Source organism: Arachis ipaensis, chromosome B4, assembly GCF_059453495.1.
Source record: "Arachis ipaensis isolate K30076 ecotype BB chromosome B4, ASM5945349v1, whole genome shotgun sequence".
Lineage (NCBI taxonomy): Eukaryota > Viridiplantae > Streptophyta > Magnoliopsida > Fabales > Fabaceae > Arachis > Arachis ipaensis.
In genome coordinates this window covers 139,913,954-139,939,265 of record NC_142439.1, presented here as the reverse complement: position 1 = coordinate 139,939,265, position 25,312 = coordinate 139,913,954, and the positions used below count along the sequence as shown (strand labels likewise).

Below are 25,312 nucleotides of genomic sequence, written 5' to 3'. Positions count from 1 at the left end.
GGTCTCTCCTCTCTCATCTGGGCTCGACGGCGACACGGGCTTCAGGGAACGGCGATGCCGACCTCTCCTCGCGCGGCCCTCTCCCTGGATTTTAGTCTTCCTCCGTGACGGCGTGCAGCAGAACGCGATAATCGGTTCGGCGGTAGCAGGCAGCGATGCCATGGTGGCTGGGTAGTGACGTGACGACGGCTGGGCGGCGAGTTCGGTGGCGGATCGGCGGCAGGGCGCATCTCTCCGTCGCTCTCTCCCTCTCTTCCCCCTTCTCCCTTACCGTAGCTCCCCTCTCCTCTCATCCCTTTCTTTCGTTTCTCTCTCTCTTTTTTTTTCTTTGTTTTGAGTGTTGGTGAGCTGGGTAGTGGGTTGTGTGGGCTAACTGTGGGTGTGGGGTGAGGTGAGTGTAGTTTAGTTAGGGTTAGGATAGAAAATTAGGTTTAGATTTTTTTTTTTGTGAACAATAGGGATAATAGTGTAATTTTATGAAATAAATAAAAAGTAGGTTAATAATAAAATCAAATTAAATATAAAGTATCCATCTTTTAAAAAAATATCTTCTAATTAATAATCTTTAAATAATTTTCGGTTAAATACCAATTTAGTGAAAATTGGAGATAAGTAAATTAATCCTCCTTTATTTATAAAATAAGGTTAAAATTTATATATTAAAATTAAGACATGAAATACTCATTATTTTTCAATTATAAGGACTCTAAATAATAAATAAGAGTTTACTCAACCTTTATATATAGAAATTTCCAAAAATATTATCTTTAATAAATATAATGGATCATAAATAATTTATTAATTTATTTTCAAAATTCGGGATCTTACATCCTACCCCACTTATGAAAATTTTCGTCCTCGAAAATTAACTTAATACACAACATACTAAAATAGTTTATAATACTTTACTTTTGTATACTTTAGAAAAGTAGATGTCTTGCCATATATATATATATATACATATAATTTTCCAAATACCGGATGACTCGTAAAACTTAAATGTAAGGGTAAAGCATGGTCTAAGCAAAAGTTAAGAGATGGTTAAAACAAAAATGATACAGGGGGTTACTATTTTACCATAACTTAGAGCACAAGAAGGTGTAAGTGTTCAAGTTAGGTGTTTGCAAAAACAAAGGGGTATCTAGGTGGCAAAGGTTTGAAAACAGGTTGACTTGAACAAACAGGACAATGTCTGCGCATAGACTGTGTACCAACTTCAGAGCTTCAACTTTCCAACTTCATTAGTCACTTCAGAAATCCGTAACCTGTCACAAGCCTAACATCCACAAATTTTTACAAGGAACAAACTACCACGCTCTTCATAACGTTGCACACTTACCGCTTCACCTTCTATATCCATAAGCCACTTCTTAAAGAACTAATGTATCGCTTACTATACCTAAAAGTTGCATGTGACACTACAGCAATTCTCGCGCTTATTCAGAAGTATACAAGACCTTGAAAAAGGACAAGCGACAAAGACAAAATCCACAAGAGCTTGAAAGGATTGTTGAGATCACAAGTAATCAGGGATGCAAAAGGAGTGAAAAGTGCCAGAAAGGAAATTGGTTTGGCAATCTCAAGAATGACTCCCGAATCAATGAAATCCGATGGGAATAATAAAAGAAAAGTAGTGTTGTAATTTGAACAAAATCAAGTTGAATCAAAGAAGTGTGAAGTTTATAGAAGAAGAATGCCTTAAACTTAAGACAAAGTTTATAAGACTTGAGTTAGGATTAAGAGTACCTTCGAACGCATTGCTCATAAAGAATAGAAACTTTTTCAAAACCCATTTCACATTCTCAAAGAAAAGGCGTAACCAACATTTTGCAAAAGAATAACAAGAGTATGAATGTGGCATCACTTTAATGCAAATTTCATGTTGAAATAGATTATGTAGAGTTTTTAAAACAAAATGAACACTAGCTTGACTAAAAGCAAATTATTTCCTCAAATATTTAGAAAGGCAGTTAGGTGCACAACTTAACCAAAAGTATGCATAAAACTCGAAAGAAAATTAAAAGTTTGTTCAAAATTTTCTCAAAGCTCATATTCAATCAAATGTGTGTAAAGGTTATAACAAAGATAGAAGAAGTCAAACTTTATTTAGAAAAGAAAAATCCGAGGTAAAAATTTTCGTAAACACACTTTTATCAAAGCAGGGTTCCGCGTACGCACGATAAGGTTTTTTGAATTTCACGTAAAGAAGTGTACGCTAAGTCAAAACAATCTTATCAAAATTTAATAAATGGCTTTCAGTTACAATCAAGCAAGAAAATTTTAATTTGAAACTTCTTCAAAAAGAACTCAAAATATCTTCAAAATAGTTCAAAACAAGACTCCGAAAGTATACTTGAAATTACCACTTTCACAGGAATATTCAGGAGATTAAGGTGCACTTAAAAGGAAATCAGTCCATATGAGAAAAGATCTTTAAATCAAGGGAATTTAAACAAACTTCACTAGGCTTGAAATATCAAACAAGTTTTCAATTGATCCAAAGGAATACAAAACGCGCAAGAAAAGACAACTCGATCAATAGAAAATTCTCAAGAAAGAACCTTTGACTAAAGAATGACAATTAAGAGGGCAAACGGTGCATTAGATGGAAATAAAGTCAAGCTGACTCAGATGAGTGTGAGATTCATAAGAGAAGGAAAATTAAGACTAACGGTGACGTTTACAAAAGTAAGAGAGTAATTAAATACAGAATCAAATATGACATCCATAGAAGTGAAAAGCTCAAAAAGGAATTGGTCCATCCTTGAAAGGGAAGATATGAATCCAACATTTTCAAAAGAGTAAAGAATGCTTAATTAACGTGTTATGCTAAACCAAATTCAAATTAAAAAAAATAGATCAAGTGAAGTTTATTAAACGGAAATCAACTAAAAAGAGACAAAAATCTTCCTTTGAAAAGTATATAAATACATAATCAAGCAAAAATATTCATAAAAATTGTATTATAATCATTAGAAAATCAAGTTGTATATATATTTTTTAAAATAAGTATATTTTCATAAACCAGTGAAAGAACTGGCGAAGTATTAGGAGTAAATGGTTTCTAAACTGCATAAAAAAAATTTTCAAAGTTTTATTTAGAGAAGGTTATACCGAATCAAAAATGATTTTATAAAGGCTTTAAGAATGATGGTTGTAGATATAGTCAAGTAAGAGAGAAGTTAAATCACAATTTCTTTAAAAAGAACTCGGAATAGGAGCTTAAAGGAATACACTACATCAACAAGACCAAAGTTGTACCAAAGAATATATGGATCAAGAAAAGAGTTTAAACAAAGGAAGGCAAACACACCAAGGTCGTTAGGCAGACATATGTGGTTGGAATCAAAGGAGAAAGCATATGAACAGAAGAAGAGGGTTGGAACAATCAAACTACTTCCCAAAAGAAAATAGCAAACAAGAAATTCAAGATAAACCATGAAAGAACACGTCACATGACTTCAGCAGAAAACCAGACACATAGCTGTAACCTTGAAAATTAATTTCTAACGTTCCCAAAACCCGCAATTCGCGTTTCCTACAACTCGCATATCGTCTATGATAACCCATTAGTGCTTTCATATACATAAGTCACTAATATTAAGCCGGCCAAACTTAATACCAAGAAGTATGCAATGACAGGCTAACAGCATTAATCAATAGACAGTCACATGTGCGGAAAGCTCTAATTCTTATTATCCGAACAAGACCTACTACATGACAGACGCTCAGAGTATGCGAATAAAGTATAATCGGTCCATTCCTCAGGCTCTACAGGAAGGACCGCTCTGATACCATAATGTAACACCCTAACTATCAAAATATCACGCTTCCGGCTGCGCCACTCTGATAGCTTGGGTATTACGATGACTTTTAAAATATTTAATACTAAAATATGAGCCTGTTTAAAAAAAATTAAACCGTATAGCCGCTCAAGAGACTTCTTATCTGATAACATACAACCACATTTACAAAACAAACCATAATACTTACAAAAGATACATATACATATATCTACATATTATTGATATTACAAGCATTACATAATCAAAATCCTATCCCTCTTGTGAAGACTTGCAAAATTAAAGGCGAGGGAAGCATAAAACTAAGATAATACAAAATAATGTCGAATAAACAAAAAATAAATATAACTCTCCTAAAACTCTGTCGCCCATATCCTGAAAAGGGAAAAACCTGTAGGGGAGTGAGAACATCGTCCTCGAAAGGGTTCTCACTATAGGGTTACAGAATTGCTATAATAAGATACAAAAATAAAAGCGTTTTTAATGTATAGTGATTAATAACCGCCTTATGCTTCTTTTCAAAACCAAAGATTTAATATTCAAAATCTGAAATCCTTTCTAAAAGGGAAAGTTGTTAATTTCTCAGAAATCCAAAAGCTCTTTTTTTTTTTTAAAGTTTTTCCCTAGACAGCATGAATGACCAAACTGTTCCAAGCATAGGTTCATTAAGTCTATGCTGAACCAGTTTGGTTTTTCATACTTTTCTAAACCGAAAACACAACCAAACACAGCATTCAGCCAATCTCATAATCAACCACGGCCTTAGGCCCAAGCAGCTCAATCAACAACCAATTCATCACAATCCAACCAATTCTCAGCCACAAACACAAGTAAGAAGGTTCAAACACAATCAAGCAGTTATATCAAGTAGAGCAATTAGCAATTAACATAACTATTCACATAGGCAAACCAATTATAATATGCACACCCAAACAATGTCATATAAATGCATATGATGCATGCCTGTCCTACTGGCCATGAGCTCACGCGTCGATTATGTTGCCAGACCCGACTCGGATAAGCGGGATTCAACCACCATCCTTATCCGTAGGTTCCACAAGCAAGCAGGACTAAACCACCATCCTTGCCCGGAACACGCAAGCGGGATTTAAACCACCGTCCTTGCCAAATAATTTATCAATATGTGAGCGGGACAAAACCACCATCCTCACTGTAGGCAGGACAAAACCACCATCCCTGCATAACGGTTTACGCACTGAGCAAGCGGGACTATACCACCATCCTTGCCAGGCCTCATCATATTCTCAATAACATCCACAGTCAATCGGACTCAAAATCTTATTTCAAAAATCATTCTTGGCCCACTTTCAAATCACAAACGTATTCAGTTCACATCTTGCCAAGAACCACTTTTCTTAAGTAAATTTTCTTTTCAAAACTTTCAAACAACTTCATAACCAAGCCAGATTCAAAATCTCTTCTAAAAGACTCAAAATCACTCATTTTCAAATCATTCGCTCCATCACTTTGAAATCAAGAGTTATTAATCAACAACCTTGGCAAGGACTCAAGACTTTAGGGAAGAATAACCTGCCTCATTTCTTAAACTCTTCAGAAATTCTCGGAATCATAGTTGCTTAAGTTGAGATAAATTAAAGTAAAGATTTAGAATCAAAACCAAAGCATGTAAGCCAAGAGTTCTGAACCAGTTTCAAAACCAAAATTATTTAAGTCCAAAAAAATCCAATTTCTTTTCATTCTTAAATCAGAAACTCTCCCAAGGGCTCAGAATTGTTTAGTCGAACTTAAAGAATACTTTAAGAGCAACACGAAATTAATTAATCAAGTTCAATTTCTTTCAAATTCCGCTAAACTCACCCAAAGATACTTCTTTAACCAAATTTCAAAACATAGGCCCCTTCATATTTAAATCAATCGGGAAACATAAACTTTTATTAAACAGTTTAAACTCAAAACACCAATTTCTTAATAAATCAAGAACCAATTCGTAGAACCTCTCAAGTCCAAATCTTTTTCTAAATCACATTTTAAAATAGAATCTAGATTTTTATGAAAATTCGGCAGCATCTCTCCTAAAACTTGGACTTTGTCACCCTTTCGGGTCCCAACCAAACCAATCCTCAACTCCTTTCCAAAGGATTCAAGACCAAATCAGTTTCCAATAAACAAAACTCAGAACTTTAAATATCAAAAATCATTTCAAGCCAAACCAATTAGAAATCTCAATTTTAATAAAATTAGACATTATCTCAGTCAAGCAGACAACCATATTCATCTAAGATAACCAAACAATGCATAGGACTTACATAATCACCAGAAAAGCATTTCGCTCGTCATATCAATTTATAACAATTCCACTTTAAAATAAATTATTTTTATAAAAACCCCTACCTCGGTAAGCGAAACCATAATCCAAACGTGTCAACTGAACTCTTTTCTCTCAGCCCGGAATCAACAGTAACTAAAACCTCAGCTCTGCTTACTTTCTCAATAGCAGAACAGCCTCAATCGTGACATGCAAACTCGATTTCTAATTCCTAAAAACATTAATATCGCGAAAATCTTAAAACCCATAACGAAAAACTAACGATGAGGGTTCGAAATAGAGTACACTTACGGTGACAGCAGAACTGAGCAGTCGCAATCCCGAACTGACTCGGCGGGAGCTTCGACAACGGCTAGAAACTCCAGTGGTTCAACGGTAACCTAAAAATTTGACATGCAAACCTCGGAGCTCGACCCTACGGTAACCAAGATCTCAGAATCTCTAGCCAAACATAACAGAATATTGATTTCAAAGGTTCCGAAACGAAATGCTTACCAAGACGATCAGGGTTCCACTGGCGGTCACCAGCAATGGCGGTTATGGCGGCAGTGACGTCAGCGGACAGCCTAACGGCGACAGGAGTCACACCGGCACAAATCAGAGGCACGAATGGCAGCGATGGTGTCCACGACGATGGCACAGCGGCGGCGCTGGTTCTTCCCAGCTCGTCGGGGTTCAGGCTCGGTCTCTCCTCTCTCATCTGGGCTCGACGGCGACACGGGCTTCAGGGAACGGCGATGCCGACCTCTCCTCACGCTGCCCTCTCCCTGGATTTTAGTCTTCCTCCGTGACGGCGTGCAGCAGAACCCGATAATCGGTTCGGCGGTAGCAGGCAGCGATGCCATGGTGGCTGGGTAGTGACGTGACGACGGCTGGGCGGCGAGTTCGGTGGCGGATCGGCGGCAGGGCGCATCTCTCCGTCGCTCTCTCCCTCTCTTCCCCCTTCTCCCTTACCGTAGCTCCCCTCTCCTCTCATCCCTTTCTTTCGTTTCTCTCTCTTTTTTTTTTTCTTTGTTTTGAGTGTTGGTGAGCTGGGTAGTGGGTTGTGTGGGCTAACTGTGGGTGTGGGGTAAGGTGAGTGTAGTTTAGTTAGGGTTAGGATAGAAAATTAGGTTTAGGTTTTTTTTTGTGAACAATAGGGATAATACTGTAATTTTATGAAATAAATAAAAAGTAGGTTAATAATAAAAATCAAATTAAATATAAAGTATCCATCTTTTAAAATAGTATCTTCTAATTAATAATTTTTAAATAATTTTCGATTAAATACCAATTTAGTAAAAATTGAAGATAAGTAAATTAATCCTCCTTTATTTATAAAATAAAGTTAAAATTTATATATTAAAATTAAGACATGAAATACTCATTATTTTTCAATTATAAGGACTCTAAATAATAAATAAGAGTTTACTCAACCTTTATATATAGAAATTTCCAAAAATATTATCTTAAATAAATATAATGGATCATAAATAATTTATTAATTTCTTTTCAAAATTTGGGATTTTACAACAAACAATTTCATCACCCAAGTCCCTGGCCAGATTGCAAAGGAGAGTGGTTCATCTCCCGATTGTAGGAACCGAAAAAATCCAGAGGAAAAGCTACCTGATAAACTCATGGAGGATGTGGTGGCACACTCATCAAGTGATGAGCACGGGGGTGTCTGCCCAGGTTCAAGAATGGGTTAGTTATCCTTTGTCTCTCATTGTCTAATTATCCATGAATCTTATAGCCTGGAATTGCAGAGGTGCAGGTGGAAAGGCTTTCTCTACCCTCATCAGAGATATCAAAAAAGAGTTTAATGCTAGTTTCTGCATTTTATTAGAAACTCATATTAGTGGGCAACGAGGTGAAGCGGTTTGGAAAAAAATGGGTTTGATGGTCATTTTATTGAGGAAGCAAGAGGTCAATCTGGTGGTATTTGGTGTCTATGGGATAGCTGCAAATGAAAAGTTGATATTCTTTCTCACAATTCTCAGATGGTGCATATAAAAGTCAAGTCTGGGTCCTTGCCATATTGGCTTTTAACAGTGATTTACGGCAACCCCCAGAGAATTAATCGGAACTACCTGTGGGATGATATTAGATTGATACACAATGAGATTAACTTGCCGTGGTGTCTTATTAGAGACTTTAATGCCATGTTACATGATCATGAGCGTCACGGTGGGTCCAATAGCAACAGAAGAGGAGCATGCCCTGATTTTCAAGACTGCGTATCTGATTGTGGCCTCTTTGATTTGGGGTACTCGAGATGGCCGTTTACATGGAAGCGTGGAAACTTGGTTGAGAGACTCGACTGTGGCCAGAGCAACCTTGATTGGCAGATCATCTTCCCTACTGCTCACATCAAACACTTGCCTAGTCTCAAGTTGGACCACTCCCCCTTATGTCTCCACTTAGCAAATGATCGACAAGAGAACAAACAAAGACGCTTTTTCAGGTTTCAAGCAGCTTGGCTATCACATTTGAATTTCACCCATATGGTTAATAGTAACTGAAAGATACAAGATTCTTGGAATAACGGTCTGAATGCTTTTAGGACAAGCCTAAAAAAAAAGAATACTGATGTGTTTGAAAATATTTTTAAAAGAAAGAGTAAGATTTTGCGCAGGCTACAAGGAATTTCAAATAAATTACAAATCAACAATTTCTCATATCTCCATGAGCTTCAGGCTAACCTTTGGAGAGATTATGAAGAGATTCTGGCTCAAGAAGAAATTTTGTGGTTTCAGAAGTCAAGAGTCAAGTGGATTCAGTGTGGGGATTGTGGTGCACGAAATCACAATCACACTTTTGTAATTCCGCACAACTAACCAGCAAGTGCACTAGGTCGTCCAAGTAATACCTTACGTGAGTAAGGGTCGATCCCACGGAGATTGTCGGCTTGAAGCAAGCTAGGTTATCTCGTAACTCTTAGTCAGGATATCAATAACTCTGAGATTTAATTGTAAAAAGTAAAAGAACATGAAGTAAATACTTGTTTTGCAGTAATGGAGAACAGGTTGAGGTTTTGGAGATGCTCCATCTTCTGAATCTCTGCTTTCTTACTGTCTTCTTCTTCAAGCACGCAAGACTCCTTCCATGGTAAGCTGTATGTTGGGTTTCACCGTTGTCAATGGCTACCTCCCGTCCTCTCAGTGAAAATGTTCAACACGCTCTGTCACAGCACGGTTAATCATCTGTTGGTTCTCGATCATGTCGGAATAGAATCCAGTGATTCTTTTGCGTGTGTCACTAACGCCCCACAATCACGAGTTTGAAGCTCGTCACAGTCATTAAATCCTCGAATCCTACTCAGAATACCACAGACAAGGTTTAGACCTTCCGGATTCTCAAGAATGGCCGCCAATGGATTCTAGCTTATACCACGAGGATTCTGATTAAGGAATCCAAGAGATACACACTCAATCAAAGGTAGAACGGAGGTGGTTGTCAGGCACACGTTCATAGATTAGAATGGTGATGAGTGTCATGGATCATCACATTCATCAGGTTGAAGAACAAGTGGTATCTTGGAATAGAACAAGCATGATTGAATGGGAAAAACAGTAGTAATTGCATTAATCCATCAAGACACAGCAGAGCTCCTCACCCCCAACCATGGGGTTTATAGACTCATGCCGTAGAAGATACAAAAATGAAATGTGTAATGTGTCATGAGGTACAATTTGAATCACTGAAAGTAGTATTTATAGTAAACTAGTGACCTAGGATTACAGAAAATGAGTAAGCTAGGGTGTTTATTGTAAAATTCCACTTCCGGGGCCCACTTGGTGTGTACTTGGGCTGAGCATTGAAGCTTTCATGTGTAGAGACATTTCTTGGAGTTAAACACCAGTTTTTATGCCAGTTTGGGCGTTTAACTCCAGCTTTTGTGCCAGTTCTGGAGTTAAACGCCAGAATTCTTGAGCTGACTTGGAATGCCTATTTGGGCCATCAAATCTCAGGCAAAGTATGAACTATTATATATTGCTGAAAAGCCCAGGATGTCTACTTTCCAACGCAATTGAGAGCGCGCCAATTGGTCTTCTGTAGCTCCAGAAAATCCACTTCGAGTGAAGGAAGGTCAGAATCCAACAGCATCTGCAGTCCTTTTTCAGCCTCTGAATCAGATTTTTGCTCAGGTCCCTCAATTTCAGCCAGAAAATACCTGAAACCACAGAAAAACACACAAACTCATAGTAAAACCCAGAAAAGTGATTTTTATTTAAAAACTAATAAAAACATAATAAAAACTATCTAAAATGTACTAAAAACATACTAAAAAACAATGCCAAAAAGCATATAAATTATCCGCTCATCACAACACCAAACTTAAATTGTTGCTTGTCCCCAAGCAACTAAAAATCAATTAGGATAAAAAGAAGAGAATATACAATGAATTCCAAAAACATCTATGAAGATCAGTATTAATTAGATGAGTGGGGCTTTTAGCTTTTTGCTTCTGAACAGTTTTGGCATCTCACTTTATCCCTTGAAGTTTAGAATGATTGGCATCTATAGGAACTCAGAATCCAGATAGTGTTATTGATTTTCCTAGTTAAATATGTTGATTCTTGAACACAGCTACTTTATGAGTCTTGGCCGTGGCCCTAAGCATTTTGTTTTCCAGTGTTACCACCGGATACATAAATGCCACAGACACATAACTGGGTGAACCTTTTCAGATTGTGACTCAACTTTGCTAGAGTCCCCAGTTAGAGGTGTCCAGGGTTCTTAAGCACACTCTTCTTTTTGCTTTGGACCTCGACTTTAACCGCTCAGTCTCAAGTTTTCACTTGACACCTTCACGCCACAAGCACATGGTTAGGGACAGCTTGGTTTAGCCGCTTAGGCCAGGATTTTGTTCCTGTGGGCCCTCCTATCCACTGATGCTCAAAGCCTTGGATCCTTTTTATCACCCTTGCCTTTTGGTTTAAAGGAGTATTGGCTTTTTCTGCTTGCTTTTCTTTTTCTTTTCTCTTTTTTTTTCGCCTCTTCTTTTTTTTTTTGCAAGCTTTTCACTGCTTTTTCTTGCTTCAAGAATCAATTTTATGATTTTTCAGATCATCAGATAACATTTCTCCTTTTCCCATCATTCTTTCAAGAGCCAACAATTTTAACATTCATAAACAATCAAATTCAAAAATATGCACTGTTCAAGCATTCATTCAGAAAACAATAGTATTGCCACCACATCAAAATAATTAAACTGTTTTAAAATTCGAAATTCATGTACTTCTTTTTCTTTTTCAATTAAAAACATTTTTCATTTAAGAAAGGTGATGGATTCATTTTCATAGCTTTAAGGCATAGACACTTAGACACCAATGATCATGTAATAAGACATAAACATAAAGCATAAAAATTCGAAAAACAGAAAATAAAGAACAAAAAAATTAAGGAACGGGTTCACCTTAGTGATGGCGGCTTGTTCTTCCTCTTGAAGATCTTATGGAGTGCTTGAGTTCCTCAATGTCTCTTCCTTGCCTTTGTTGCTCCTCCCTCATGGTTCTTTGGTTTTCTCTAATTTCATGGAGGAGGATGGAATGCTCTTGGTGCTCCACCCTTAGTTGTCCCATATTGGAACTTAATTCTCTTAGAGAGGTGTTGATTTGCTCCATCCTTTTCTTAGTGATGGGCTTGTCCTCATAAATGGTTATGGAAAACAAAAAGCAACGCTTTTACCACACCAAACTTAGAAGGTGTGCTCGTCCTCGAGCAAAAGAAGAGAGAAGAGAGTAGAAGAAGAAGAAATAGAGGAGATGAAGGGGGTTTTGGGAGGCAAAGTGGTTTGAATTTGAATGGAAAAGGGTATTTAAGGAATAGTATTATGAAAAGGTGTGAAGAGAGAGTGAGTGGAGGTTGATGGGGATCCTGTGGGGTCTACAGATCCTGAGGTCTCAAGGATTTCTCATCCCTGCACTAATGAGGCTTGCAAAACGCCAGGTTGCTACCCATTTCTGGCGTTTAACGCCAGCTTCTTGCCCTTTTCTGGGGTTAAACGCCAGTCTGGTGCCCATTTCTGGCGTTAAACGCTCAGAATGGTGCCAGACTGGGCGTTTAACGCCCATTCTGCTACCCTTACTGGCGTTTAAACGCCAGTAAGTTTCTCCTCCAGGGTGTTCTATTTTTCATTCTGTTTTTCCTTCTGTTTTTGCTTTTTAAATTGTTTTTGTGACTTCACATGATCATCAACCAACAGAAAACATAAAATAACAATGGAAAATCAAAATTTAATATAGATTGGGTTGCCTCCCAACAAGCGCTTCTTTAATGTCAATAGCTTGACAGTGGGCTCTCATGGAGCCTCACAGATGTTCAGAGCAATGTTGGAACCTCCCAACACTAAACTTAGAGTTTGAATGTGGGGGTTCAACACCAAACTTAAAGTTTGGTTGTGGCCTCCCAACACCAAACTTAGAGTTTGACTGTGGGGGCTCTGTTTGACTCTGTATTGAGATAAGCTCTTCATGCTTCTTCCTTTTTCTGTCTGCAAACCATGGTGCTTCCTGAATGGCAAAGAGTTGCTCATCTGGAAATATTTCAGAGATCTCAGTAGGAGGGAGGGACGCCCCTGCTACTGGTTCTATCCGGGACAGGTGATCAGCTACCTGGTTCTCTGTCCCTTTTCTGTCTCTTATTTCTATATCAAACTCTTACAGAAGCAACACCCATCTTATGAGCCTGGGTTTTAAATCCTGCTTTGTGAGTAGATATTTAAGAGCAGCATGGTCAGTATACACAATCACTTTTGAACCTACTAAATAGGATCTAAACTTGTCAATGGCATAAACCACTGCAAGTAACTCCTTTTCTGTGGTTGTGTAGTTCTTCTGTGCGTCATTTAGAGCACGACTGGCATAGTAAATGACGTGCAGAAGCTTGTTATGCCTTTGTCCCAATACTGTACCAATGGCATGGTCACTGGCATCATACATTAATTCGAATGGCAATGTCCAGTCAGGTGCAGAGATGACTGGTGCTGTGACCAGCTTGGCCTTCAGGGTCTCAAACACCTGCAGACACTCTGTGTCAAACACAAATGGCGTGTCAGCAGCTAGCAGGTTGCTTAGAGGTTTTGCAATTTTTGAAAAATCCTTTATGAACCTCCTATAGAATACTGCATGTCCCAGAAAGCTTCTGATTGCCTTTACATTGGCAGGTGGTGGTAGTTTTTGAATTACTTCCACTTTAGCTTGATCCACCTCTATTCCCTTGTTTGAAATTTTATGCCCAAGGAAAATTCCTTCAGTCACCATGAAGTGACATTTTTCCCAGTTTAAAACTAGGTTGGTCTCTTGGCATCTTCTCAGAACAAGTGCTAAATGGTCAAGACAGGAGCTGAATGAGTCTCCAAATACTGAAAAGTCATCCATGAAGACTTCCAGAAATTTTTCCACCATATCAGAGAAAATAGAGAGCATGCATCTCTGAAAGGTCGCAGGTGCATTGCACAGACCAAAAGGCATCCTTCTGTAGGCAAATACTCCAGAAGGACATGTGAATGCTGTTTTCTCTTGGTCCTGAGGATCCACTGTAATTTGGTTGTAACCTAAATAGCCATCCAAAAAGCAGTAATATTCATGACCTGCTAGTCTCTCTAGCATCTGGTTTATGAATGGTAAAGGAAAGTGATCCTTTCGGGTGGCTGTATTGAGCCTTCTTTAGTCAATACACATACGCCACCCTGTAACTGTTCTTGTAGGAACCAGTTCATTCTTTTCATTATGAACCACTGTCATGCCTCCCTTCTTGGGGACAACGTGGACAGGGCTCACCCAGGGGCTATCAGAAATAGGATAAATAATCCCAGCCTCTAGTAACTTAGTGACCTCTTTCTGCACCACTTCCTTCATGGCTGGATTCAGCCGCCTTTGTGGTTGAACCACTGGCTTAGCATCATCCTCCAATAGGATCTTATGCATGCATCTTGCTGGGCTAATGCCCTTAAGGTCACTTATGGACCACCCAAGAGCTGTCTTGTGTGTCCTTAGCACTTGAATTAGTGCTTTCTCTTCCTGTGGATTTAAAGCAGAGCTTATGATCACTGGAAAAGTGTCACCCTCTCCCAGAAATGCATATTTCAGGGATGGTGGTAGTGGTTTGAGCTCGGGTTTAGGAGGTTTCTCCTCTTCCTGAGGGATTTTCAGAGGTTCTTTTATTTCCTCTGATTCCTCCAGATCAGGCTGAACATCTTTAAAGATGTCCTCTAGCTCTGATTCAAGACTTTCAGTCATATTGGCCTCTTCCACCAGGGAGTCAATAATATCAACGCTCATGCAGTCATTTGACGTATCTGGATGCTGCATAGCTTTGACAACATTTAACTTGAACTCATCCTCATTGACTCTCAGGGTCACTTCCCCTTTTTAGACATCAATGAGAGTTCGTCCAGTTGCTAGGAAAGGTCTTCCTAGAATCAGAGTTGCACTCTTGTGCTCATCCATTTCCAGCACTACAAAGTCAGTGGGAAAGGCAAATGGCCCAACCTTGACAATAATGTCCTCAATTATGCCTGATGGGTATTTAATGGAGCCATCAGCAAGTTGAAGACATATCCGGGTTGGTTTGACCTCTTCAGTCAAGCCAAGCTTTCTGACGGTGGATGCAGGTATTAGATTGATACTTGCTCCAAGGTCACATAGAGCTGTCTTAGTACAAGCACCCTCTATTGTGCATGGTATCATAAAGCTCCCTGGATCTTGAAGCTTCTTTGGTAAGCTTTTCAGAATGACTGCACTGCATTCTTCAGTGAGAAACACTTTTTCAGTTTCTCTCCAATCCTTCTTATGACTTAAGATCTCTTTCATGAACTTAGCATAAGAGGGTATTTGCTCAAGTGCCTCTGCAAACGGGATCTTTATCTCAAGAGTCCTGAGATAGTCTACAAAGCGGGCAAATTGTTTATCCTGTTCCGCTTGGCGGAGTTTCTGAGGATAAGGCATCTTGGCTTTATACTCTTCAATCTTAGTTGCTGCAGGTTTATTTCCTACAGAAGTGGTTGGAGAAGCCTGCTTAAGGGGGTTGTTGTCAGCACTTGCAAGTTTTTGACCCCTTTGTGGCGTTTGAACGCCAGGATTGGCTACCCATTGGGCGTTTAACGCCACTTTCTTACCCTTTTCTGGTATTTGAACGCCAGAATCATTCCTCTCTGGGCTCTTACTGTCCTCAGAGGGATTTTGGGCAGTTGGTTGGTCATCTTCTGTCAATTGTTCCTTTCTTGACTTTCTGCTGCTTTGAGTTGATACATTCAATGTCTTCCCACTCCTTAATTTAACAGCTTGGCATTCTTCTGTTATCTGTTTAGATAGCTGTTGTCTTGTCTGATTCAATTGTGCTTCCATATTCTTGTTAGCATTTTTAGTGTCTTGGAGCATCTCTTTGAATTCTGCTAATTGTTTTGTCATAAGGAGTAATTGCTGATTAAGTTTAACAATCTGTTCTTGAGGATTAGGATCAGTAGTTACTGCCATAGCCTCTTCTTTTATGGAGGACTCACTGTTTGAGTACAGATGTTGATTTCTAGCAACTGTATCTATGAGTTCTTGAGCCTCTTCAATTGTTTTTCTCATGTGTATAGATCCACCAGCTGAGTGGTCTAGAGACATCTGAGCTTTTTCTGTAAGCCAATAGTAGAAGATGTCTAATTGTATCCACTCTGAAAACATTTCAGAGGAGCATTTTCTCAGCATCCCTTTGTACCTCTCCCATGCATTATAAAGGGATTCATTATCCTCTTATCTAAAGCCTTGGATGTCCAGCCTTAGCTGTGTCATCCTTTTTGGAGGGTAAAATTGATTCAGGAATTTGTCTGTTAATTATCTCCATGTTTTTATGCTTGCTGTGGGTTGGTTATTTAACCACCTTTTAGCTTGATCTTTTACAGCAAATGAAAACAATAATAATCTGTAGACATCCTGATCTACTTCTTTATCACGTACTGTGTTAGCAATTTATAAGAATTGTGCCAGAAACTCAGTAGGTTCTTCCTGTGGAAGACCGGAATACTGGCAATTTTGCTGCACCATGATAATGAGCTGAGGATTTAGCTCAAAAATGCTTGCTTTGATGGGAGGTATACAGATGCTACTCCCATATGCAGCTGTAATGGGGTTAGCATATGACCCCAGAGTCCTTCTGGACTGTTTATTTCCACTTATATCCATGATGGACAAAAGGGAGATGATGTGGATTGCAAATAAAATATATTTTTGTTTTTATTTTATTTTAATTAAAAGTAACCGAATAAAATAAAGTAAAATAAATGGAGAATAAAATAAAGTTTTCGAAAACAAAAAGGAAATAAAATAAAAGCAAATTGAAAACTAAATTAATTAATTAATTAAAAAGATTTTGAAATTAGAAATCAAAAAGATATGATTGAAAATTTAATTTTGAAAAAGATGTGATTAAGAAGATATGATTGAAAAGTTATGGTTTTAAAAAGATATGATTGAAAAACAATTTAAAAGGATTTGATTTTTAAAATTAATGACTTGGCTAACAAGAAAAGATATGATTCAAACATTAAACCTTTCTCAACAGAAAAGGCAACATACTTGAAATTCTTGAATCAAATCATTAATTGTTATCAAGTATTTTTGAAAATGGAAAGAAATTGATTTTGAAAATATATGATTGAAAAGATATGATTTGAAAAAGATTTGATTTTGAAAAATTTTGAAAACTTAAAAAAATGTGCATCAAAACAAAATCTTCCCTCTTGTGTCATCCTGGCGTTAAACGCCCAGAATGGTATCCATTCTGGCGTTTAAACGCCAGTTTTCCTTCTTCACAAAACGCCCAACTTTTTCTATATAATTCCTCTGCTGTATGTTCTGAATCTTCAATTCTCTGTATTATTGACTTGAAAAGACACAATTTTAAAATTTTTTTTTTTGGATTTTTAATGATGAGAAACAATCAAAATGCAACTAAAGATGAAAACTGAATTAAAACAATGCATGCAGGACACTAAACTTAGAAGTTTGTATACTATTGACACTAACAAATTGAGAATGCATATGAGAAACAACAAAACACACAAGACAAGAGAATTTAAAGGTCAGAGCAAGGAAATCATCAAGAACAACTTGAAGATCAATGAAGAACATAATGCATGAATTTTTCGAAAATTAGATGAATACAATTGACACCAAACTTAAAATTAGACACTAGACTCAAACAAGAAACATAAAATTATTTTTGGTTTTATGATTTTATACTTTTTTTTATTTTTTGAAAATAAAAAGTAAAAAGGCTTAAACATAAAATATAATTACCTAATCTGAGCAACAAGATGAACCGTCAGTTGTCCAAACTCAAACAATCCCCGGCAACGGCGCTAAAAACTTGGTGCATGATGAGCGGATAATTTATATGCTTTTTGGCATTGTTTTTAGTATATTTTTAGTAGAATCAAGTTACTTTTAGGGATGTTTTCATTAGTTTTTATGTTAAATTCACATTTCTGGACTTTACTATGAGTTTGTGTATTTTTCTGTAATTTCAGGTATTTTCTGGCTGAAATTGAGGGACTTGAGCAAAAATCATATTCAGAGGTTGAAGAAGGACTGCTGATGCTGTTGGATTCTGACATCCCTGCACTCATAGTGGATTTTCTGGAGCTACAGAACTCAAAATGGCACTCTTCCAATTGCGTTGGAAAGTAGACATCCAGGGCTTTCCAGAAATATATAATAGTCCATACTTTGGCCAAGTTTAGATGACGCAAAAGGGCGTTGAATGCCAGTTCTACGCTGCAGTCTGGAGTTAAACGCCAGAAACACGTCACAAGCCAGAGTTGAACGCCAGAAAAGGATCCAAACCTGGCGTTCAACTCCAAGAATGACCTCTGCATGTGTAACATTCAAGCTCAGCCCAAGCACACACCAAGTGGGCCCCGGAAGTGGATTTATGCATCAATTACTTACTTCTGTAAACCCTAGTAGCTAGTTTATTATAAATAGGACTTTTTACTATTATATTAGACATCTTCGGATCATCTTTTGATCATTTTTAGATCTCTAGACCTCCATGGGAGGCTGGCCACTCGGCCATGCTTACCCCCTATTCAGTTATGTATTTTCAACGGTAGAGTTTCTACACTCCATAGATTAAGGTGTGGAGCTCTGCTGTTCTTCAAAGATTAATGCAAAGTACTACTATTTTTCTATTCAATTCAACTTATTCCGCTTCTAAGATATTCATTCGCACTTCAACCTGAATGTGATGAACGTGACAATCATCATCATTCCCTATGAACGCGTGCCTGACAACCACTTCCGTTCTACCTTCGATTGAATGATTATCTCTTGGATCTCTTAATCAGAATCTTCGTGGTATAAGCTAGATTGATGGCGGCATTCATGAGAGTCCAGAAAGTCTAAACCTTGTCTGTGGTATTCCGAGTAGGACTCTGGGATTGAATGACTGTGATGAACTTCAAACTCGCGAGTGCTGGGCGTAGTGACAGACGCAAAAGGAGGGTGAATCCTATTCCAGCATGATCGAGAACCTCAGATGATTAGCCGTGCTGTGACAGAGCATTTGGACCATTTTCACAAGAGGATGGGATGTAGCCATTGACAACGGTGATGCCCTTACATAAAGCCAGCCATGGAAAGGAGTAGGACTGATTGGATGAAGACAGCAGAAAAGCAGAGGTTCAGAGGAACGAAAGCATCTCTATACGTTTATCTGAAATTCTCACCAAGGAATTACATAAGTGTTTCTATCCTTATTTTCTTATTTAATTTCGAAAACTCCATAAATATTTTATATCCGCCTGACTGAGATTTACAAGGTGACCATAGCTTGCTTCATACCAACAATCTCCGTGGGATCGACCCTTACTCACGTAAGGTTTATTACTTGGACGACCCAGTGCACTTGCTGGTTAGTTGTATCGAAGTTGTGAATGAAAAACAATTTATTAAGACGTGCGTACAGAGTTTTTGACGCCGTTGCCTGAGATCACAATTTCGTGCACCAAGTTTTTGGCGCCGTTGCCGGGGATTGTTCGAGTTTGGACAACTGACAGTTCATCTTGTTGCTCAGATTAGGTAACTTTCTTTTCGTTTTTTTTTTTTTAAATTTCTCATCTGTTTTCGAAAAAAAATAATAAAATAAATGTTTTCAAAAATATATTTTTCTTCAGAATTTTTAAGAGTGAATTCTAGTGTTTCATGAAGCATGTTGAAGCCTGGCTGGCTGTAAAGCCATGTCTCATTCTTTTGGATAGGGAATGTCAGGCGTGTCATGTCTGAGTTGCATACTAAAGCTTGGCTGGCTATTAAGTCATGCCTAACCCTTAGATTGCAGCTTTAGACTAAGAATATAAGATTCCTGGAATTCATATTAAAAATTTTGGAATCCTTATTTTTCTTTTTACAAATAATTTTCGAAAAATCCAAAAAAAAAATCATAAAATCATAAAAATCAAAAAAATATTTTGTGTTTCTTGTTTGAGTCTTGAGTCAAATTGTAAGTTTGGTGTCAATTGCATATTCATCTTGCATTTTTCGAAAATTGCATTCATGCATGTGTTCTTCATGATCTTCAAGTTGTTCTTGGTAAGTCTTCTTGTTTGATCTTGATGTTTTCTTGTTTTGCATCTTTTCTTGTTTTTCATGTGCATTTTTGCATTCATAGTGTCTATACATGAAAAATTTCTAAGTTTGGTGTCTTGCATGTTTTCTTTGCATTAAAATTTTCAAAAATAAGTTCTTGATGTTCATCTTGACATTCATAGTGTTCTTGGTGTTCATCTTGACATTCATAGTGTTCTTGCATTCATCACATGTTTTGATCTAAAATCTCCATGCATTGAGCATTTTCATTGTTTTTCTCTCTCATCATTAAAAATTCAAAAAAAAAATCAAAAAAAATACCTTTCCTTTTTCTTCTCATCAAATTCGAAAATTTGAGTTGACTTTTTCAAAAATTTTTAAAAAATTCAATTGTTTCTTATGAGTCAAATCAAATTTTCAATTTGAAAATCTTATCTTTTTCAAAATCTTTTTCAAAAAAATCATATCTTTTTCCTTTTTCTCATTATTTTCAAAAATTATAAAAATATTTTTTAAAAATCTTTTTCTTATTCTTCTTGCATAATTTTCGAAAATATCATCATCAATTAATGTTTTGATTCAAAAATTTCAAGTTTGTTACTTACTTGTTAAGAAAGATTCAAACTTTAAGTTCTAGAATCATATCTTGTGATTTCTTGTGAATCAAGTCATTAATTGTGATTTTAAAAATCAAATTTTTTTCAAAACTAATTTCAATCATATCTTTTCAAAAATATCTTCTTATCTTATCTTTTTTAAAATTTGATTTTAAAATATCTTTTCTAACTTCTTATCTTCTTATCTTTTCAAAATTGATTTTCAAATTTGTTTCAACTAACTAACTAACTTTTTGTTTGTTTCTTAACTTTTTCAAAACTACCTAATTAACTCTCTCTCTCTCTCTAATTTTCGAAAATCCCTTCCCTCTTTTTCAAAATTTCTTTTTAATTAACTAATTATTTTAGTTTTTGATCTTAATTTTCGAAAATTACTAACCTTTTTCAAAAACTGTTTTCGAAAATCACTAACTCTTTTTCAAAAATAATTTTCGAAAATTCTCTTTCTCTCCCATCTCCTTCTATTTATTTATTCATCTACTAACACTTCATCTCACCAAAAATCCGAACCCTCTCTCTCTGAGTTCAGATTTTCTCATCTTCTTTTCTTCTACTCACATAAGGGAACCTCTATGTTTGGGCAAAAAGGATCTCTATTATTATTATTTTTCTGTCCCCTCTTTTTCATATGAGCAGGAGCAAAGACAAGAATATTCTTGTTGAAGCAGATCCAGAACCTGAAAGGACTCTAAAGAGAAAATTAAGAGAAGCTAAATTACAACAATCCAGCAAGCACTTTTCAGAAATTTTCGAACAAGAAGGGGAGATGGCAACCGAAAATAATAATAATGCAAGGAGGATGCTTGGTGACTTTACTGCACCAAATTCTAATTTACATGGAAGAAGCATCTCCATCCCTACCATTGGAGCAAACAATTTTGAGTTGAAACCTCAGCTAGTTTCTCTGATGCAGCAGAACGGCAAGTTTCATGGACTTCCATCTGAAGATCCTTTTCAGTTTTTAACTGAATTCTTGCAGATATGTGATACTGTTAAGACTAATGGAGTAGATCCTGAAGTCTACAGGCTCATGCTTTTCCCTTTTGCTGTAAGAGACAGAGCTAGAGTGTGGTTGGACTCTCAACCCAAAGATAGCCTGAACTCTTGGGATAAGCTGGTCACGGCTTTCTTAGCCAAGTTCTTTCCTCCTCAAAAGCTGAGCAAGCTTAGAGTGGATGTTCAAACCTTCAGACAGAAAGAAGGTGAATCTCTCTATGAAGTTTGGGAAAGATACAAGCAGCTGACCAAAAAGTGTCCTTCTGACATGCTTTCAGAATGGACCATCCTGGATATATTCTATGATGGTTTATCTGAGCTATCAAAGATGTCATTGGATACTTCTGCAGGTGGATCCATTCACCTAAAGAAAATGCCTGCAGAAGCTCAAGAACTCATTGACATGGTTGCTAATAACCAGTTCATGTACACTTCTGAAAGGAATCCTGTGAGTAATGGGACGCCTCAGAAGAAGGGAGTTCTTGAAATTGATACTCTGAATGCCATATTGGCTCAGAATAAAATATTGACTCAGCAAGTCAATATGATTTCTCAGAGTCTGAATGGAATGCAAGCTGCATCCAACAGTACTCAAGAGGCATCTTCTGAAGAAGAAGCTTATGATCCTGAGAACCCTGCAATAGCAGAGGTGAATTACATAGGTGAATCTTATGGAACCACCTATAACTCATCATGGAGAAATCATCCAAATTTCTCATGGAAGGATCAACAAAAGCCTCAACAAGGCTTTAATAATGGTGGAAGAAACAGGTTTAGCAATAGCAAGCCTTTTCCATCATCCACTCAGTAACAGACAGAGAACTCTGAACAAAATACCTCTAATTTAGCAAACTTAGTCTCTGATCTGTCCAAGGCCACTGTAAGTTTCATGAATGAAACAAGATCCTCAATTAGAAATTTGGAAGCACAAGTGGGCCAGCTGAGTAAAAGGATCACTGAAATCCCTCCTAGTACTCTCCCAAGCAATACAGAAGAAAATCCAAAAGGAGAGTGCAAGGCCATTGAATTAATTACCATGGCCGAACCCACAAGAGGAGAGGAGGACGTGAATCCCAAGGAGGAAGACCTCCTAGGACGTCCAGTGATCAATAAGGAGTTTCCCTCTGAGGAACCAAAGGAATCTGAGACTCATCTAGAGACCATAGAAATTCCATTGAACCTCCTTATGCCATTCATGAGCTCTGATGAGTATTCCTCTTCTGAAGAGAATGAGGATGTTACTAAGGAGCAAGTTACCAAGTACCTTGGTGCAATCATGAAGCTGAATGCCAAATTATTTGGTATTGAGACTTGGGAAGATGAACCTCCCTCGTTCACCAATGAACTAAGTGATCTGGATCAACTGACATTGCCTCAGAAGAAACAGGATCCTGGAAAGTTCCTAATACCTTGTACCATAGGCACCATGATCTTTGAAAAGGCTCTGTGTGACCTTGGTTCAAGGATAAACCTCATGCCCCTCTCTGTAATAGAGAAACTGGGAATCTTTGGGGTGCAAGCTGCTAAAATCTCATTAGAGATGGCAGATAATTCAAGAAAACAGGCTTATGGACAAGTGGAGGACGTGTTAGTAAAGGTTGAAGGCCTTTACATCCCTGCTGATTTCATAGTCCTAGATACTGGGAAGGATGAGGATGAATCCATCATCCTAGGAAGACCTTTCCTAGACACAGCAAGAGCTGTGATTGATGTGGACAGAGGAGAATTGATCCTTCAAATAAATGAGGACAACCTTGTGTTTACAACTCAAGGATCTCTCTCTGCATCCATGGAGAGGAAGCATAAAAAGCTTCTCTCAAAGCAGAGTCAAACAAAGCCCCCACAGTCAAACTCTAAGTTTGGTGTTGGAAGGCCACAACCAAACTCTAAGTTTGGTGTCAAACCCCCATATCCAAACTCTAAGTTTGGTGTTGGGAGGTCTCAACAAAGCTCTGCACATCTGTGAGGCTCCATGAGAGCCCACTGTCAAGCTATTGACATTAAAGAAGCGCTTGTTGGGAGGCAACCCAATGTTTATTTATCTAATTTTATTGTTCTTTCATGTTTTATTAGGTTCATGATCATGTGGAGTCACGAAAAAAATAGAAAAATTAAAAACAGAATCAAAAACAGCAGAAAAAAATCACACCCTGGAGGAAGACCTTACTGGCGTTTGAATGCCAGTAAAAAGCATCTTTTGGGTGTTCAACGCCAGAACAGAGCATGGTTCTGGCGCTGAACACCAGAAATGGGCAGCATCTGGGCGTTTGAATGCCAGAAATGCACCTTGGAGAAGAGCTGGCGCTGAACGCCCAGAACAAGCATGGTTCTGGCGTTCAACGCCAGAAATGGGCCACAAATGGGCATTCAACACCCAGAACAAGCACCAATCTAGTGCTGAACGCCCAGAGTTGTGTGCAAGGGCATTTTGCATGCCTAATTTGGTGCAAGGTTGTAAATCCTTGAGCACCTCAGGATCTGTGGACCCCACAGGATCACCTCAGGATCTGTGGACCCCACAGGATCCCCACCTACCTCCACTCACTTCTTCTCATCCCTCTTTCACACAATCCCATAAACACTCTTCCCTAAAACTCTTTACCAATCACCTCAATCTCTCTTCCCTATCACCACTTCACCACTCACATCCATCCACTCTTCCCCATAAACCTACCTCATAAACTCCACCTACCTTCAAAATTCAAAATCAATTTCCCACCCAAACCCACCCTATATGGCTGAAACTTAACCCCCCTCCCTTCCCTATATAAAGCCCTCCATTCTTCTTCATTTTCACACAACAAAACCTTCTCTTCCCCTTCTTGGCCGAAACACATCTCTCTCCCTCTTCTCCAATTCTTCTTCTTCTTCATCTATTCTTTCTTCTCTTGCTTGAGGGCGAGCAATATTCTAAGTTTGGTGTGGTAAAAGCATAAGCTTTTTGTTTTTCCATTACCATTGATGGCACCTAAGACCGGAGAATCCTCTAGAAAAGGGAAAGGGAAGACAAAAGCTTCCACCTCCGAGTCATGGGAGATGGAAAGATTCATTCCAAAGCTCATCAAGACCACTTCTATGATGTTGTGGCCAAGAAGAAGGTGATCCCTGAGGTTCCTTTCAAGCTCATCAAAAGAAATGAGTATCCAGAGATCCGACATGAAATCCAAAGAAGAGGTTGGGAAGTTCTAACAAACCCCATCCAACAAGTCGGCATCCTAATGGTTCAAGAGTTTTATGCCAATGCATGGATCACTAGGAACCATGATCAAAGTAAGAACCCGAACCCAAAGAATTATCTCACCATGGTTCGGGGGAAATACTTAGATTTTAGTCCGGAGAATGTGAGGTTGGCATTTAACTTGCCTATGATGCAAGGAGATGCACGCCCCTACACTAGAAGGGTCAACTTTAATCAAAGGTTGGACCAAATCCTCATGGACATATGTGTGGAAGGAGCTCAATGGAAGATTGACTCCAAAGGCAAGCCGGTTCAATTAAGAAGACTGGACCTCAAGCCTGTGGCTAGAGGATGGTTGGAGTTCATCCAACGCTCCATCATCCCCACTAGCAACCGATCTGAAGTTACTGTGGATCGGGCCATCATGATTCATAGCATCATGATTGGAGAGGAAGTAGAAGTTCATGAAGTCATCTCCCTTGAACTCTACAAAATAGCCGAAAAGCCCTCTCCTGGGGCAAGGTTAGCTTTTCCTCATCTTATTTGCCATCTATGTTACTCAGCTGGAGCTTTCATAGAAGGAGACATTCCCATTGAGGAAGAGAAGCCCATCACTAAGAAAAGGATGGAGCAAGCAAGAGAGTCCATTCATGGATCTCAAGAGACGCATGAAGCTCATCACCATGAGATCCCGGAAATACCTCAAATGCATTTTCCTCCACAAAACTATTGGGAGCAAATCAACACCTCCCTAGGAGAATTAAGTTCCAACATGGGACAACTAAGGGTGGAACATCAAGAGCACTCCATCATCCTTCATGAAATTAGAGAAGATCAAAAAGCAATGAGGG

At 38.1% G+C, this 25,312-nt stretch overlaps 1 protein-coding gene across 1 annotated transcript; it reads left to right on the top strand.

Annotated features, from left to right (window-relative positions):
• Window positions 1-7,730: 7,730 nt before the first annotated feature.
• On the top strand, window positions 7,731-8,615 carry LOC107637209 (uncharacterized). Its single transcript, XM_016340646.1, has 3 exons — window positions 7,731-7,797; window positions 7,847-7,995; window positions 8,094-8,615. The coding sequence occupies exons 1-3, from the start codon at window positions 7,731-7,733 to the stop codon at window positions 8,613-8,615; spliced, it is 738 nt and encodes a 245-aa protein (XP_016196132.1).
• Window positions 8,616-25,312: the final 16,697 nt, after the last annotated feature.

What these genes read in the sequence shown, in the direction of transcription:
- LOC107637209 (XM_016340646.1), top strand. Translation starts at nt 7,731, where the DNA reads ATGGAGGATGTGGTGGCACACTCATCAAGTGATGAGCACGGGGGTGTC. An exon ending in CTGCCCAGGTTCAAGAATGG is followed by an intron (nt 7,798 to 7,846) that starts GTTAGTTATCCT and finishes TGAATCTTATAG; the next exon opens with CCTGGAATTGCAGAGGTGCA. An exon ending in GGAAAAAAATGGGTTTGATG is followed by an intron (nt 7,996 to 8,093) that starts GTCATTTTATTG and finishes CACAATTCTCAG; the next exon opens with ATGGTGCATATAAAAGTCAA.